Source organism: Hylobates moloch, unplaced genomic scaffold (genome assembly GCF_009828535.3).
Source record: "Hylobates moloch isolate HMO894 unplaced genomic scaffold, HMol_V3 SCAFFOLD_12, whole genome shotgun sequence".
In the NCBI taxonomy this organism is placed as follows: Eukaryota; Metazoa; Chordata; class Mammalia; order Primates; family Hylobatidae; genus Hylobates; species Hylobates moloch.
In genome coordinates, this window is record NW_026652287.1 from 49,048,991 (window position 1) to 49,066,434 (window position 17,444).

A 17,444-nucleotide genomic window follows, 5' to 3' on the forward strand; every position below is an offset into this window, starting at 1 on the left:
AGCCTGATGCTAGAGCGTCTCATGAAGCTGGCCCAGTCCAGCCTGAGGGAGCCCATCCAGGACCAGTTCTTCCGGGCCTGGGCCCTGGAGGACGCCATGGCGCTCAGGCGCCTTCACGTTTCCATGGGGTTACTGATGAGGAAGCGCTGGGTCCTGCTACCCCCAGGTGGGCCCCAGTACCAGGTCCTCTCCCAAGTCACCCTCTGCGGCAGCCGGCCTGGGCCCCTACAGCCTCACTACCTGGGCCTTCCTCCTGCACCTTTTTTCCCCCTCTAAGAAGCTTCTGGAGGCCGGGCGCAGTGGTTCATGCCTGTAATCCCAACACTTTGGGAGGCCAAGGTGGGTGGATCACTTGAGGTCAGGAGTTCGAGACCAGCCTGGCCAATATGGTGAAACCCCGTCTCTACTAAAAATACAAAAACAATTAGCCAGGCGTGGTGGTGGGCGCCTGTTATCCCAGCTACTTGGGAGGCTGAGGCAGGAGAATCACTTGAACCCGGGAGGTGGAGGTTGCAGTGAGCCGAGATCACACCATTGCACCCCAGCCTGGGCAACAAGAGTGAAACTCCACCTCAAAAAACAAAAAAAAAAAAAGAAGAAGCTTCTGGAAATAAGCCCGTGGGTCCTCAGGGCAGGGGCTGAGCACATGTGTGCTGGACATGCTGCAGATCAGGCAGGGGGACCAGGGGAAAGACTCTTCCAAGCCCCACCACTGCCACCTTCCACAGTGTCCTGCTTTTGCCCTTGAAGCTCCCTGAAGGGGACCCATCTCTGCAAGCCCACAGCCCTACCTGTGGCATCCACAGCCTCAGAGAGCAGTGGGGCCCCTTACCCCTGAACCCCCTCCAAGAGCATCAGGACAACAAGCCTTGAGCTGTGGAGACAAGAGAATCAGTATCCCTGGCCCAGGGAGGATTTCAGGAGAGGACACGGGCAGGAGCCCTGGCCCAGAGCCAGAACCAAGAGTCCAGCCAGGTATGGAAATGGTCCAGTCCTGGCATGGAGTGGATGGCCTGGGGCCTTCCATCTCACCCACTGTGGAGACAGGCCCCCAAGTGAGGTGGCAAGAGGGCCAGGTGACAGCAAAGTCCTCTCTCCCATCTGAATTCTGAATCAGGGGCTGCATCCCAGCCGGCACAGCCCTGGGGTGACAGAGAGAGGCAGGAAGCCTTGAGCCAGCCCAAACCCTTGGGGCCGTCCTAGGAGCAACCTGAGGTGCCCCGACAGCTCCCCCGCCCAAGCCCACACAAAACTGTCACTCCAGGATCAGCTACCTGCAGGAGTGTCCACAGCATCAGACTCAGAGAGCCACACAGGGACCCCAGGGACTCCAAAGACCCAGGTCTGGGGGGCCCGGCCCTGTGAGGACCTAATGGGCTCGAGGGAAGAAGAGGACCCCACATGTTTGCTTTCCTTTCAGCGAAACTGGAGCTAGGGTCCCCGGCACCCAGGCCTCTGCGAGCATCCCCCAATAGCAAGCCCCTCTGCAAGGGAGACGCGCTGGCCCACCCCAGGCTGTCCAGCTCCAGCAGCCTTGCAGGCGGCCCCTCCAAAAAAAGAGCCCGGTCCTCCCCCACCCTGCTCCCCACAGGCTGTCCCTGAGCCCGAGGCCCAGAGGCACAAGAGGACTTCTGTAGATCCCAGGGGAGCAGGCTGTTCTCTTGGGGCCCCGGGGGGCTCAAGGGGTGGCCAGGCTGTCCCCAACTCAGGACAGACCATGGGCTGTCCCGGGAACCTCCTCTGGAACTCCCTGCTCAAGCTCCGCCATGGACCTGGACGTCAGGGGCCTGTGGTTTAACTTTGAATAGGGATTCTGGACCTTGCATGTGTGCCCTGGACGGCCCCAGAACCATGGGGTGGGGACCGACCCAGCAAGCCCACTGGGGACCCTGAAACCTGGCCCTGCCGGGCACTGTGATAATAACCAAGAGGCAAGTCCAGAGACATCCACTTTGCCCAACGGCACCTGCATCCGACTTCTCAGCAGGCAGTGACTGGCATGGTGTGGGGGCAGCCGGGGCAGCACCTGGCCAGCTGCCCCATAGCCCCCGATGGCTCCAGTGCCTCTGGACCTCATTTTCTACTTTCTACCGGGAAACCTGCTCCCTCAGAGGCCACCAGAGGGAAGAGTGAGCAAGGCGCTCCTGCGGCCCCGACCAGCCAGCGGCATGTCCTGTGGCCTCTGACTCAACCTATGAGACAGAGCTCTGATCCCAGGGCACACTTCCCAGGAAACGGGGCCCAGCCTCAACCAGAGCCCTGTGAAGGGAGGGGCACCAGGATGACCACATGAGGGACCGTGGCGCTGCACATTTCCTTTCAGCGAAACTGGAGCTAGGGTCCAGTTTCTCACTGGAGAATCCAGGCAAGATCTTGAAGCAGGTGCATGAGATCCTGAGCCTGTGCAGCAAACAGCACTCATCTGGGGCTGGCACGAAGGGGTCTACAGAGCCATGGCCACTGCAGCCTCCTCCTGGCCCCATCTGTGCAGTGCAAGTGATCCATGCCTGCTCGTAAGCCCAGCCCAGCAAGCAGCTGCCATCAATTGCCACAGCCAAGTGGATGATAGGATGGATGCTGGCGTATGCGGAGGAGGCAGATGCAACGCTCATCTCTGATAATGATGTTTGTTCCCTTAGAGGCGGCTAGAGCATCGCCTCTTCACGCAAGTGTCTTGAAACTCAGCTTGAAGATTTCAGCAAACGTGTCTTACAGCGAGGAGAAGAGGGAGTCAGTCCATCGGGATTAAAAATATAGAGGCAGTGACACACACTCGGCTTCAGTTCTTAGGAGAGTTTTGGTTTTGATTTTTTTTTTTTTGGAGAAGATTTTTTTTTTAATGGATCTACACTGTTAACTGAGACTCTATTGAGATTCACTGGTTTACTTAAAACTTCTCAGGGATGTCTGTAAATTTCAGTGTTACATGTCATGAAAACTGGGGTGGGCGGATCTGTTGGTTGAAATAATTTCTACTGTTTCAAATACTGAAGGCAGGAATAATTGGTTTGTACTGTGTTTTAAATAAAAGTATTACTGGTAAGTCCCCCAGTAATAAGGGGGATTTTTAAGGACATACCTTAAAGATCATTTTTAATCTATTATTATTGTAAGAGAAATACAAATGGCTGGAAAATGCCGCAGAGATTCAAAAGCTGCTTAATTGAAAGAGCAGGAAGGGATTCTGGCTTGCAATGCCAAACTTTCAATGTTTTTGTAGTTACTGAGATAAATCATATGGTAATTGACAGTTTCTAAATCTGTCACTGAAAGGTTAAATCATCTACTGCTTCTGTGAAGTCAGACTTAATGCTGCCTCAGAAATCCCCGGGTACCGCGATGGTCATACAGAAGTAAGGAGGTCAGTTTGAAATGTCAGTGAGTCAAAATGATTAAAGAGGCCAGGTGCAGTGGCTCACACTTGTAATCCCAGCATTTTGGAAGGCTGAGGCAGCGGATTGCTTGAGTCCAGGAGTTTGAGATCAACCTGTGTGACATAGCAAAACACTGTCTCTACAAAAAATACAAAACAAATTTATCCAGACCTAGTGGTACATGCTGTATAGTTCCAGCTAGGGGGCTGAGGTCGGGGGATGGCCTGAGCCTGGGAAGTCAGCGCTGCAGTGAGCCAAGATGGCAACACTGCACTCTGGCCTGGGCAACACAGCCAGACCCTGCCTCAAAAAAAAAAAAAAAGAGATTTAAAAAAGGTCTGTCTATTTAAAAAGAAAAGTGAAATAATGCCCAACAGTACATTTACTCTCTTAAAAGTAATTTCAGGCTGGGTGCGCTGGCTCACGCCTGTAATCCCAGCACTTTAGGAGGCCAAGGCAGGCAATCACCTGAGGTCAGGAGTTCAAGACCAGCCTGGTCAACATGGCAAAACCCTGTCTCTACTAAAAACACAAAAATTAGCCAGGCGTGGTGGCACAAGCCTATAATCCCAGCTACTTGGGAGGCTGAACCAAGAGAATCACTTGAACCCAGGAGGTGGAGGTTGCAGTGAGCTGAGATCGTGCCACTGCACTCCACCTGGGCAACAGAGTGAGACTCTGTCTCAAAAAAAAAAAATTAATTTCATATGGGTTAAATTGTAAGGTCAGATGATCACAATTTTGACATTTTGTCTAATTTTGTACCTTAGGTGACTTAGAGCTTGATTTAACGTGACTTTGTCTTGACTACAGATAGGTGGAACTGTAGCCAAATATATTGTTCTGTTTTTAAAAAACAACAACAAAAAACACCTGCTTCAGTTACCAGGACTGAAGAAAACTGGGCAAAGGGGGGCCCAGGAGGCTAGGTCCCTACGTCTGCCATCCTGGGCAGCTACATTTCATGGTTAGAAAAACTCAGGAAATAGCCGGGCGTGGTGGCTCGCGCCTGTAATCCCAGCACTTTGAGAGGCCAAGGCGGGTGGATCACCTGAGGTCAGGAGTTCGAGACCAGCCTGGCCAACATGGGGAAACCCTGTCTCTACTAAAAATGCAAAAATTAGCCAGACGTGCTGGTGGGCGCCTGTAATCCCAGCTACTTGGGAGGCTGAGGGAGGAGAATCGCTTGAACCCAGGAGGCGGAGGTTGCAGTGAGCCGAGATTACGCCACTGCACTCCAGCCTGGGTAACAGAGCAAGACTCCCTCTCAAAAAAAAAAGAAGGAGGGAGAAGGAAGAAGGAAGAAGAAGAAGAAGGGGGAGGGAGGGGGAGGGGAGGGGAGAGGGAGGGGGAGGAGGAGGAGGAGGAGGAAGAAAAACTCAGGAAAGGAGGTCTCACACACTGCAGGGAGGCTCCAAGCTCCAAAGTGGGGGGTGGTGGGGGGACCAGGGTTGCCAGTACCAATGCCTTCATCCCTTTGAAGGCCTCCCTCTCAGAAGTAAGGACCCCCTCCTTGGCCTCAAGTCCCCGCCCTCGTTGGTTAAAACACAATCACTTCTCTGTTGTTATGACCTGCCTGTTTTTGACTGAAATGGTCATACAGAAGGAAGTCAGTTTGAAATATTGGTGAGTCAAAATGATTAAATAGGCCGAGCGCAGTGGCTCACGCTTGTAATCCCAGCACTTTGGGAGGCTAAGGCGGGTGGATCACTTAAGCCTAGAGCTCTCTGCAGGAAGCCCCGGACACCCTGGGGCAGGTGGGAGGAGAGGGCAGCACAACCCAGGCTCCACCCGGCCTCTCTCAGCTTCCAACTCCCAAAGGCCACAGAGGAGCCTGGGACAGGAGCAGAGGGCGGGGGTTCCGGTGACGTCTGGAGCATTCATGATGGCCCATTGCAAAGCATTCCTGGGAGGGTCCATGGTCACCTCTGTCCCTGGGTGCCTGGGCTCCAGCAGCCCTTCCTTCCTTCTGTCCATTCTTCCTTCCGCCTGCACCTCCTCCCAGCATGTGGCACCCCCACTTCCTAAGCCTGTGTCACTTTCTTTCCATGGATTCTTTGACCATCTTCCTCTTCTCACTGACTTGGCATCTAGGGGCTTCTTGGTGGAGGAAGGTAACTGGTAAGAAATGACATACTGAGGCCAGGAGTGGTGGCGCACGCCTGTAATCCCAGCACTTTGGGAGATCAAGGCGGGTGGATCGCTTGAGTCCAGGAGTGCAAGACCAGCCTGGGCAACACGGTGAGGGACAAAAAGAAAAAAAAAAGAAAGGAAAGAAGGCAAGAAGGAAGGAAGGAAGGAAGGAAGGAAGGAAGGAAGGAAGGAAGGAAGGAAGGAAAGAAGGAAGGAAGGGACTGAGAAACTAGCAGAGTCTTCTGGCTGTCTGGGTGTAGGGTCCAGCCCTATGGGGCTTAGAGGGTGTTCTCCCCATGTGCGGAGACGAGAGATCCTAAGAAATAAAGACACAAGACAAAGAGATGAAGAGAAAACAGCTGGGCCCAAGGGACCACTACCAACAAGACGCGGAGACCGGTAATGGTCCCAAATGGCTGGGGGTGCTGATATTTATTGCATACAAGACAAGGAGGGCAGGGAAGGAGAGTGAATCTTCCAAGTGATTGACAAGGTCAAGCAAGTCACGTGATCATAGGACAGGGCAGGGGGCCCTTCCCTTTTAGGTAGCCGAAGCAGAGCGAGAGAAGGCAGCATACATCAGCGTTTTCTTCTATGCACTTATAAGAAAGTTCAAAGACTTTAAGACTTTCACTATTCCTTCTGCTGCTATCTACCACAAACTTCAAAGAGGAACCAGGAGTACGGGAGGAGCATGAAAGTGGACAAGGAGCGCGACCATTGGAGCACAGCACCACAGGGAGGGGTTCAGGCCTCCGGATAACTGCGGGCAGGCCTGGATAATATCCAGCCTTCCACAAGAAGCTGGTGGAGCAGAGTGTTCCCTGACTCCTCCGAGGAAAGGAGACTCCCTTTCGTGGCCTGCTAAGTAACGGGTGTTTTCCCAGACACTGGCATTACCGCTTGACCAAGGAGCCCTCAAGCAGCCCTTATGCAGGTGTGACAGAGGGTTCACCTCTTACCTTCTCGGTCACTTCTCACATTGTCACTTCAGCACCTGACCCTCTACCCACCGGTTATTCCTAGGTTATATTAGTAATGCAACAAAGAGTAATATTAAAAGCTAATGATTAATAATGTTTATAATAGTGATTGATAATTGTCCATGGTCATCTCTATATCTAATTTGTATTATGACTATTCCTGTTCTATTTTCTTTATTACACTGAAACAGTTTGTGCCTTCAGTCTCTTGCCTCAGCACCCAGGTAATCCTTCGCCCACATCTGGGGACAGTCCTCATGTGTTCCTCAGCTCAGCCTCGAGGGTCCTGGGCTGGTCACCTCACCGCATCTGCACTGTGTCTCTAGATCCAGACTCCACGGGAAGGGCTTGGGAGGCCTGCCTGGCACAAAGGGTGCCTGGTGTGACAAACATCCCTCCATTCCCTGGACTGCAGCTCAGCAAAAGGTCCAGGTGGTGCCAATTTACTGTCCCCTTTGAGATGAGCCCACAGGGCCTTGTGCGGGGCAAGTGTGAAGCTGGGCGCCTGGAGCCTGAGGCCAGCTGTCCCTCCCTATGTCCTGGAGGAGGGGCCCTGTCCCAAAAAGACCCCAGGGGCCTGGCCTGTGGGTGCAGATGTGGGGAGGGGAGAGTCTGTGGGCTGAGTGGGGGCCATAGGTAGGGGACTTTGAGCACCACGGCTGAGGGGCCTGGTCAGTGGGTACCTGGACATTGTGGCCTGGTCAGGCGAGGCCTGATCAGTGGGACCTGGACATTATGGCCTGGTCAGCGGGAGCCTGATTAGTGGGGACCTGGACACCGTGACCTGCTCAGCGGGGGCCTGGTCAGTGGGACCTGGACATTGTGGCCTGGTCAGTGGGGGCCTGATCAGTGGGACCTGGACATTGTGGCCTGGTCAGCGGGGGCCTGATCAGTGGGACCTAAGCACTGTGTCCTAGTCAGTGGGGGCCCGGTCAGCGGAGGCCTTGTGAATGGGGACACAGTCCTTGGAGACGTAGTCAGAAAATACCTAGTGAATGGGGGTGTTGTCAGCAGGGGCCTGCTCAGTGAGGATCTGGTCTGTGGGAGGCCTGGTCAGCTGTGGCCTGGTCAGAGGGTGATCATGGGTCCTCGAGTTAAGGACTTAGTCACTTGGCACCTCATCGGTGGGGACCTGGTGAGTGGGTGCCTGGTCAGCAGGAGCTGGGTCAGTGTGATCTGATTATTGGGGGTCTGGTCTATGGGGACCTAGTCAGTGGAAACGTGGTCACTGGGGCCTGTTCAATAGAAACGTGGTCAGTGGAAGCCTGGCAGTGGGGGCCTGGTTGTTGGGCTCCTGGTTAGTGGGGCCTAGTCAGTAAAGGTCTGTTCAGTAAGGACTTGGTCAGTTGGAATTTTGTTATTTGGGGCCCAGTCAGGGAGTACCTGGTCAGCCAGGGCCTGGTCAGTGGGACTTGTTCAGTAGGGACCTGGTCACTGGAGTCCTGGGTAGTGGGGTCTGGTCAGTAAAGGTCTGGTCGTTAAGGGCCTGGTCAGCCAGAACCTCATCAGTTGGGGCCGTGTCAGTGAGGCCTAGTCAGTGGGGACCTGGCAATGGAAGCCTCATCAGTGGGTCTTGGGTAGTGAGGCCTGGTCACTGGATGACTGGTCAGTGGGGGCTTGGGTAAGGGGGCCTGGTCCCTAAAGGTCTGGTCATTAAGGCCCTGGTCAGTTGGAACCTTGTCACTTTGGGCCCAGTCAGTTGGACCTGGTCTGAGGGGGTCTTGTCAGTTGGGCCCAGTCAGTGGGAGTCTCATCAGTGGGGCCTGGCTAGTGGGGCCTGGTCAGTGGAGGTTTGGTCAGTGGGATCCTGGTAAGTTGGGGCCTCATCAGTGGGGACCTAGTCAGTGGGGGCTTGTCAATGAGACCTGGTCAGGGGACCCTTGTTAGAAGGAGCCTGGTCAGTGGGGCCTAGGTAGTGAAACCCGGCCACTGGGGACCCGGAGAGCTGGGGCCTGCTCAGTGGGACCTGGTCAGTGTTGGATGTGGTTAGTGGGGCCTCATCAACTGGGGCCTGGCCAGTGGGAGCTGGTCAATGGGAGCTTGGTCACTGAGGTCCTGGTTTGTGGGGTCTAGTCAGTAAGGGTCTATTCAGAGAGACCTGGTTAGTAGGGGCCTGGTCTTTGAGGCCCTGGAGAGTGGGGCCTATTCAATAAAGGCCTGGGTCACTGGGGTCCTGGTTAGTGAGGCCTATTCAGTAAAGGTCTGGGTCATTGGGGTCCTAGGTAGTGGGGCCTAGTCAGTAAAGGTCTGGTCACTGAGGACCTGGCCAGTCAGAACCTTGTCAGTTAAGGACCTGACCAGTCAGAACCTTGTCAGTTAGGACCCAGTCAGTGGGCACCTCATCAGTGGGGGCCTCGTCAGTTGGGCCCAGTCAGTGGGGGCCCGGTCAGTGGAGACCTCATCAGTGGGTCTTGGATAGTGAGGCCTGGCCACTAGAAGTCTGATCAGTGGAGGCCTCCTCAGTGGGTCCTGGATAGTGAGGCCTGGCCACTGGAAGTCTGGTCAGTGGGATCCTGGTTAGTGGGGTCCGGTCATTAAAGGTCTGTTCAGTAAGGACCTGGTCAGTTGGAACCTTGTCAGCTGGGGCCTGGTCAGTGGAGGACTGCTGAGTGGGGGCCTCGTCAGTTGAGTCTCGTCAGTGGAGGTCTGGTCAGTGGTGTCCTAGTAAGTTGGGGCCTCGTCAGTTGGGGGCTGGTCAGTGGGGACCTGGTCAAGATGTGCTTGTCAGTGGGGGCCTGGTCAGTGGGGGAAACCTGGCCACTGGGGGCCTGGAGAGATGGGTCCTGGTCAGTGGGGAACTGGTCAGTTGGGGGTCTGGTCACTGGATTCCTGGGTAGTGGGGCCTGGTCAGTAAAGGTCTGGCCATTGAGAACCTGGCCAGTCAGAACCTTGTCAGTTAAGGACCTGGTCAGTTGGAACCTTGTCAGTTGGCCAGTCACTGGGGGCCTGGTCAGTAGGGACATGGTTAGTGGGGACCTGGTCAGTGGGGGCCTGGTCTGTGGGGGCCTTGTCAGTTGGGCCCAGTCAATGGGGGCCTGGTCAGTAGGGACATGGTCAGTAGGGACATGGTTAGTGGGGACCTGGTCTGTGGGGGCCTTGTCAGTTGGGCCCAGTCAGTGGGAGTCCTGGGTAGTGGGGCCTAGTCAGTAAGGGTCTGGTCATTAAGGACCTGGCCAGTCAGAACCTTGTCAGTTAAGGACCTGGCCAGTCAGAACCTTGTCAGTTAAGGACCTGGCCAGTCAGAACCTTGTCAGTTAAGGACCTGGTCAGTTGGGTCCAGTCAGTGGGGGCCCGGTCAGTGGAGGCCTAGGCCATCAGTGGGTCCTGGATAGTGAGGCCTGGTCACTGGGGTCCTGGGTAATAGGGTCTGGTCAGTGAAAGTCTCATTGATGAGGCCTAGTTAGTGGGGTCCAGGCAGTGAGGGCCTCATCAGGGGGACCTAATCAGTGAGTCAGTGAGGGCCTGGTGAGTGGGGGCCTAGTCAGTGGGGCCTTGTGCCTGGTGAGTGTGAACCTGGTCTTCAGGGGCCTGGTCAGCAGGTGACTGATCAGTAGGGGTCAGTGCAGCCCTGGCCAGTGGCTGCCTGATTATTGGACCTAATCCCTCGGTGCCTGGCAGAGGTCGGGGAGGGGTTGGGGGGGGTGGCTGTCAGTGGGGCCTGGGCAGTGACATCCTGGTCAGCAGGCTTCTAGTCAGAGGGAGCCCAATCAATAAAGCCTGGTCATCGGGGGCCTGGTCAGTGAAAACTTGGTCAGAAGGGTTGGTCAGTGTATCCTGGATATTGGGGATTTGTCAATGGGGGACCAGGTCGGTAGAGACCTGGTCATCAGGGCCCATTTAGTGAGGGCTAGGTCATGGAAGGCCCAGGTGATGGGGCCCTGGTCAGCAGGGGCCTGGTCAGTTGGACCTGGTCATCCCAGGACTGATCCTCAGGGGCCACTCTGACTTCACCAGGCTCCCCTGACCATGCCAGTCCCTGGCCTGCAGCCAATGGTGTCCTTTGTGTCTCTCCTAGCACAGGCCCAGGCCCAGGGGATGCCCAATGCTGGGAGGAGGCTCAGAGAGCAGAAAGGAGAGAAGGAGGGAAGGAACTTCCATAGTACCGATGCCTACGAAATTACAACACGTGCTGCTGTTTCTACTCCATCGCCATGTTCTCTCTTTATTTCCTATGTAATTCTCTATTCAACTGGCCTCAGTTGAGCACAAAACCATCCTTGTACCACCACGAATAGTTGGCCATGGCTCTTTGATAGCAGTTTTTATTCTGCTGTAGAAATTATCCTTGAACCGGAAAAAAAAAAAAATCCCCAATTCACCACTCCATCTTTGTGAAGGCCTGGTTCCGAATTCTGGGTCGCTTTTTGGAAAAAATATCTGTTGCGATAAACAGTGCTGCATCTGTGATCTCAAGTCTCTACTGGAATTGGATAGAGATGGTGAATTTCAGCCAGAGCGCCCAAAGAACTCGTGTCCCACGCTCCTGAATGCCATCAGCCCCCGCACCTCCATCTTCCCTCCTCCCACGAGTCACCTGCTCCCCGTGACTCTGGTAAGAGCTCCTCTGTGAACGTGGAGGATGTCTGGGAAGTTGGTCCGGTGCTCCTGGGACCGGCACTAACAGGTCCGAGACGGGGTCCAGGTCCTGCCTGGGCCAGTCTGGGAAGAGCTTGCCAATGGCATCACAGGCACCTCGGGGAAGGGGATGGTTTGGTTCAGGACCACCCAGAGGCCTACTGGGCCCACTCCAAGGCCTGGCTGAGGCCACAGAAGGGCTGGCCTCCTGCTGATGCTCCTTCTCGAAGCCCCTCACCTGCTGGCCGTGGGCTCCATGCCCTGTGGCTGAGCAGCAGCGCTGTTGTCCACCTTCCTGGGCAAGCATCTCCAGCCATCCATCTTGCTCTCCACCTCCTGAAGGTCGAGGGCTGTGGGTGGGGGTAGTGCTTAGGGTCAGGAAGGAGCTGACCCCCACCATGCCACCCTTCTCACCCTTCCTCTTGCCCTGTTTCCAGGCCTCCTCGCAGTGTTGCTGGGCCACGTCAGGAAGTGCTGGAGGACGTGGCATTGCACCAACACCAGGTGGCCGGCCGTGTGGCTCATCCCTCAGATCAGGCTCTTCCTGTGCATGGAGATGGAGTCCCCCTGGAGGCAGCCTGTGGCCTGGTTCTCCGGCAGGTGGAGCATGGAGACGACTGGGAACTTCACTAGACACGCATCCAACCAGTCCAAGGGCTTGTCGCACCGCGCACCAGCTTGCGGGAGAGGTAGGTCTTTATGTCCTTGAACTTGTTCTACTGAGTGGTGTTGCCAGCGGTGCACTGGGTTCTCCTGCCACTTGGGGCCATGGGGTAGGGGTTTTCCTGCCGCTTGGGGCCATGGGGCCAAGCATCCACAGCACCTTGTCCCCGTCCTTCACAGAGCCCAACGCCTCGCCAAGCACGAAGGCCTCCCTTCCCGACTTGATGAAGGCAGAGTAGCGGTTGAGGTTGCGGCTCACAGTGACTGAGCTCCCGCCCACGTGGGGACCCAGGGAGCCATCGAGCTCCAGGTATGCACCTCTGCCCAGTGCACCTGGCTCATCCACCATCATGGAGCTGCCATCCCACTTGTCATCCCAGTCATCATCACTGCCCTAGCTGGCCTAGTTGCCACCAAGGAGCTGCTGAGGCCACAGCTGCAAGGCACCCCTACCGCCTGGAAATCCTGCGCTGGCTGCTGGAAGGCACTCTGTGGTGGCACCTGCTGCGGCTGCAGTAGCAGCTGGAAAGCACTGAGAGGCAGCTTCAAGGAGGTGGGCAGTGAACCGGGCAGTGCACTGGGCAGGGCCTCGAAGCCTCTGGGTGGTATGATGGCCATGGCACAGTGGGTCAAGGCACAGGGGCAGCCATGGCGCGCTGGGCCAGTCCAGGGGTGCAGACCACTTGCACTGCAGACATAAGGCCAGGGTTGCTGAGGCCATGAGCCCCTGAGAGTCAGCCATTGATGTCCTGCTCGCTACACAGGCTCAGCGCTTCGTGTTCTCATAGATCACTCTCAAATTCTCCGCCATCAAGTGGTACAGCAACTGAATCCACAGTGCCATGGGTCCCCTGCGTGGTCATCCTGGCCACTGTGGAGGCACGTGACACCTCTAGTTCCCCTCCCCTCCCAGGGCTTAGGTTGAGGTCAGGCCCCTCTCGTCCTGGGAAGTGTGCCCTGAGAGTGGGGCTCTGTCCCGCAGGTCGAGTCAGAGGCCGCAAGGCACGCTACTGACGGCTAGGGCTGCAGGGGTGCCACACTCACCCCTCTCTGGGGAAGTCTTAGAGTGAACAGCATTCTTATTGAAGATGACTTCCCAAGGCCCAAGAGCCACCTAGGGCTGTTGAGCAGTTAGCCGGATGCTGCCCTAACTCCTTCCACACCGGGCTGGTCACTGCCCACCAAGAGGAGTTGGATGCAGGTGCCATTGTGTAGAGAAATGTCTCTGGACCTGGCTCTTGGTTATCATGGGGCACAGTAGTTTCTGGTGTCTGGGCTCTGATCAAGCCATTTAGCCTATCCAGGGCAGATGTGGAAGTGACAGGAGCTCAGCATCCCTGTTCAAGGTCATACCACAGGAACCACAAGCCCCCAACGCTATCAAGCTCTGTCAGAAGCTTTGGCATAGGATTCAGACAGAGGTATCGCCAGTTAAGCCAAGAAGGTCTGTCTTGAGCTGGGGACAGCCTGGCCACACCCTGAGCCCCGGAGGTTCCCAGTGAGCAACCTTCTGCCCTGGGCGCTGCAGAAACCCCCTTTACACGCCACTGGGCCTCGGCCTGGGGGACAGCCTGGCCAGGCCAGAGTAGGGGAGGACCAGGCTCCCATTCCAGAGGAGTTGCCTGCATGCGCTGCTGGAGCTGGTCGGGTGGGCCAGGGAGGGTCAGCCCATCCCCCTTGCAGAGAGGCTCAATGCCGAGAAATAGCCGAAGAGCCCTGGGCGCTGGGGTCCCTCCCTCAAGTTTGACTGAAGAGAATGTGGATGAACCCAGCTTCTCCACCAAACCCATCAGATGCCCTCGCAGGGCCGGGTTCTGCACACCTGGGTCTCTGGAGTCCTTGGGGTCCCTCTGTCCTCCACCCTAGCCTGACACTGAGGACACCCCTGCGAGCTGCAGATCCCAGAGCAAGGGGTGTGTGCAGCTGCCTGGGCATCCCCCCTGGGACAGGTAACACAGGCTTCAGGCTGGCTTATGCCTCACATCCTCATCCCAGGGCTGTGCAGCCTAAGATGCAGCCCTGATTCGGCGCTCGGGTGGGAAGAAGCTCTCACTGTCACCTGGCCCCCTTGCCACCTCACACGGGCGCCTGTCTCCACAGTGGGTGAGATGGCCCCTGGCACGGGGTCCCCACCGCTCTCTGGGGCCATCCACTCCATGCCAGGACTGGACTGTTCCCACGCCTGGCTGAACTCTTGGTTCTGGCCCTGGGCCAGAGCTCCTGCCCGTGTCCTCTCCCCGAATCCTCTGGGCCAGAAACACTGATTCTCCTGTTGACACAGCATCTCCTAAGGGGCGCTCTGGAGTAAGGGGACCCTGCTCCTCCCCGCATCTGTTGATGCTCACAGGCGGGGCAGGGAGCTCGCGCAGACCAGAGAGAGTGTAAAAGGTGGCACCCCTGCCTGTCTTGAGCAGCATGTCCAGTACATGTGCACTCAGCACATCCCCTGAAAACCGGCAGGTCTATTTGTAAAAGTTTCTCTGTGTAGAGGAGGAAGAGGTGTGGGAGGAAGGTCCAGGTAATGGGGCTGCAGGGACCCAGGCCCCCTCTACTATCAACTGCCCCAGAGGTTGACTCAGGAGGGGACTTGATGCTGGAGCCTCCCTAGGGGTGGTAGGTCCCAGTGTCTGCTCGTCAGTTCCCTCATGCAGACCCAAAAGTGCATGAGAACCTCATTGTCCTCCAGGGCCCAGGCCTGGGAGAACGGATCCTGAACCAATCCTTATAGGCCAGACTCGGATAGATTCATGAGGCACTCTAGGGACAGGGGGGTAGCATGGAAGGGGTTGGTGCCCACACCCAGGTTTCCACCACAGCTACCTCCCACTGGGAGGTGCTGGGTCCTTTTGCAGCCACCCCTGGCTTCCAGCTGTGCACAGGAGGCCATGGCCAGGGGGAGGCCATGTGAGGAGGTGCCCACCACACTCCTGCCTTTGAAGTGGGTCTTGTCAAGGTGGGCTCCATGTCTGGGAGGACTCAGTGTCCTGCTCAGCACAACAGGCCCAGCCTGGCCCTCCAGAATGAAGAAGAGGGTCGTGGGGATAGTGTGAGGGTGCTGTCCTTGGGCCAGTCCGGGTCTGTCCTGGGGAGCGGGACTGGGGTCTTCCTGGCATGTTCCTGGAACAGAGTCACCGTGAGGATGAACAGGATGACCGTCTGCCCGGTCAGCACAGAACGGGCACCCAGTGAGCACTCGAGGATGACCCTCCTCGGGCAGCTGCCGCCCACCCAGTAGCGACTGTCCCCAAGTCAGCAGGGAGGAAAGAGCAGGTCACGATCTCCTAAGTCTGATCAAGCAGCTGCGCAGAGATGTGCCTCTCACCTAGAAAAGCGTCCTTTGGGCAGAACCCACTCACACTGTGTCTCCAACTGCTCTATGACACAGAACCGGGCGGGTACCTGGGCGTTGGGTAATGGTGACATTGTGGACTCACGGCGCCCATCACAACGGGGCCTTGCATGGGTCAGCAGGACCCAGAGACGGCATCCTCTGCCCCCTGAACTGTCGACATGTGTGCGTGCAATGCATCTGTGCACTTGAGTGCCGGTGGATATGTGCGGGTGCGTGTGAGCGTGTGTCTCTCCGGCCGGCCGGCTCTGGCTTCCCCTATCATGGGTACTGCTGTATCTTCCTCACTGTCACCCCAGGGCCTGTGGTCAGCATCAGAGCATCCACGGGTGCGCCCCAGCCTCTGCCTTCAGGCAGGGGTGGTCCTGGGGATGTAGGCAGGGCAGGGCAGGGCAGTGGGTGAAACCCCCTCCCTCGGGGAGGACTCAGTGTGTCCAGTGCTAAATCTGCATAGCAGGGCCATATTCAATGCACTTCTCCCAGTAGTTCTCTGGGGTGCAGTTGATTTCATCTCCCCTACAAATGGAAGAAAGGAGGCTTCTAGGACAAACCCCCTGCCTGAGGTCACCCAGCAGCCAGCTGACCTCGTCCTGACTAAGTCCTCACTAACCAGGCTCCCACTGGTCAGGCCCCCACTCACTAGGTCCCCACCCACCAGGTCCTGTTGACTAAGCAGGACTGATCGTGTTCTGTGCTGACCAAGCCCTGCAGACTGGGTCCCACTGATCAGGCCCCCCAGTGACCAAGCCACCACTGACCCGGTCCCCCATGACCATCTACCCCCAGACCAGGGCCCATCTTAAGTCAACCCATCGAAGAAAATGGGTTTGGCCCCAGACCAAACCCATTTTAAGTTCCATGGAGCTTACTAGTGTATAAAGCCAAGTGGGGACAGGCTAAGCTTCAGAATCTGGGCATTTTCAACATTTCCAGGTATTTCCACGTTCTTCACAGTGATTTCACCAATGTGCTCTCACACCATTGAGGGTTTCTACCTGCCTCCAAAACTGCTGGTGTTGCCAGACTTTTTTCATTTATGCTGGGTGTTGGGTTTGAAATGCCTCATGGTGGCTTCTTGTTCCTCATGACTGGTGAAGTTGGGTGCCCTTGTATTTTAATCCTGTGCCACCTGGGCCCCCCACCCCCACCCCCGCCACTTGCTGTCTCTGCTTCGTAAGGAGATCTTCTTGCCCGGTCAACTCTGAGGGATCACAGGTTCAGGGGTGCCCCCAAAATGAGATGCTTAGTGTTTGATGAATGAATGATAATGTTGAGGCCAGGAGTGAGAGAAGACAGGTCAGCAGGCACACAGGGCCCATGTGGACAGAAAGGGTTTATTCCAAGTCCAGACATGACCAACAGAGTTAAAAAGGGGGGCAACTGGAGTAATCCGTGGGAGAAGGAGTGAGTCTGAATTTGAAAGATGGAGAGAACTGGACGCGGAGGAGGAGAGAAAGGTAGAACAAAAGAAATAAGCAGCTGTTGACCAAAATACATACGTTGTGATTCTACGCATATGATCAAAACATGATCGTGTAATCATGTACGTTTCTCAAATTCAAATGGACAAAGTATACATAATTTTCCCCATTCCTCCCCCGAAGCGCAACTAAAACCCCGGGCCAGACTTCGTACATAAAAACCTAAGACTCTGAATATGATTCAGCCTTTAAAAACAAGAAAGCTTGTGTTTACAACATGGATGAACCTGGAAGACGTTCAGTGAAATAAGCCAGGCACAGAAAGACAAATATTTCCTGTCTTCACGTGTGGAATCTAAAAAGCTGAACTCCCAAGTAGAATGGTGGCTCCAGGGGCTGAGGGAGGGAGGAGGGACTGAACAGATGTTGGTCAAAGGGCACAAGAGGAATTGTTCAACATGGTGACTCTAGTCAATGTATTTTATTCTTGAAAAATGCTGAGTAGGCTGGGCGCGGTGGCTCACACCTGTAATCCTAGCACGCTGGGAGACCGAGGGGGATCACTTGAGGCCAGGAGTTTGAGACCAGCCAGGGCGACATAGTGAGACCTCTTTTTTTTTTTCAATATAAAACTGAATTGCTGAGCAGATTTTAAGTGTTCTTACCACAGAAAAAGAGATAAGCATGGATGTATGGTCACGGGTATGTCAAGAATGTGTTAAATTAGCTTGATTTAGATATTTTACACTGTACACCTATGTCAAAACATGTTCTATGCATCAAATTTACAATTTTGTCAAAATAAAAAGTGATTGGAAAATTGGATCAAACTAGAAAAATATAAGACTCTGAATGATGGAGAGAAGGCAGACACACTGGGAATTTCAGGACCCAAGGAATGACACAAAAGTCAATTCTTTGGTGTTTTGTTTTTCGCCACATACAG

General features: G+C 55.5%; 1 protein-coding gene and 1 pseudogene across 1 annotated transcript; both read left to right on the forward strand.

Annotated features, from left to right (window-relative positions):
* Positions 1 to 6: 6 nt before the first annotated feature.
* On the forward strand, positions 7 to 3,076 carry LOC116479527 (uncharacterized; annotated as a pseudogene).
* Positions 3,077 to 5,851: 2,775 nt separating this feature from the next.
* LOC116479445 (uncharacterized) lies at positions 5,852 to 12,629 on the forward strand. The gene is given in 7 exon segments (XM_058425764.1): positions 5,852 to 5,906; positions 7,408 to 7,625; positions 8,583 to 8,725; positions 10,726 to 10,786; positions 10,788 to 11,042; positions 11,503 to 11,754; positions 11,909 to 12,629. Coding segments are annotated over 7 exon segments (1,029 nt in total). The 3' UTR covers positions 11,954 to 12,629.
* The last annotated feature ends 4,815 nt before the right edge of the window (positions 12,630 to 17,444 follow it).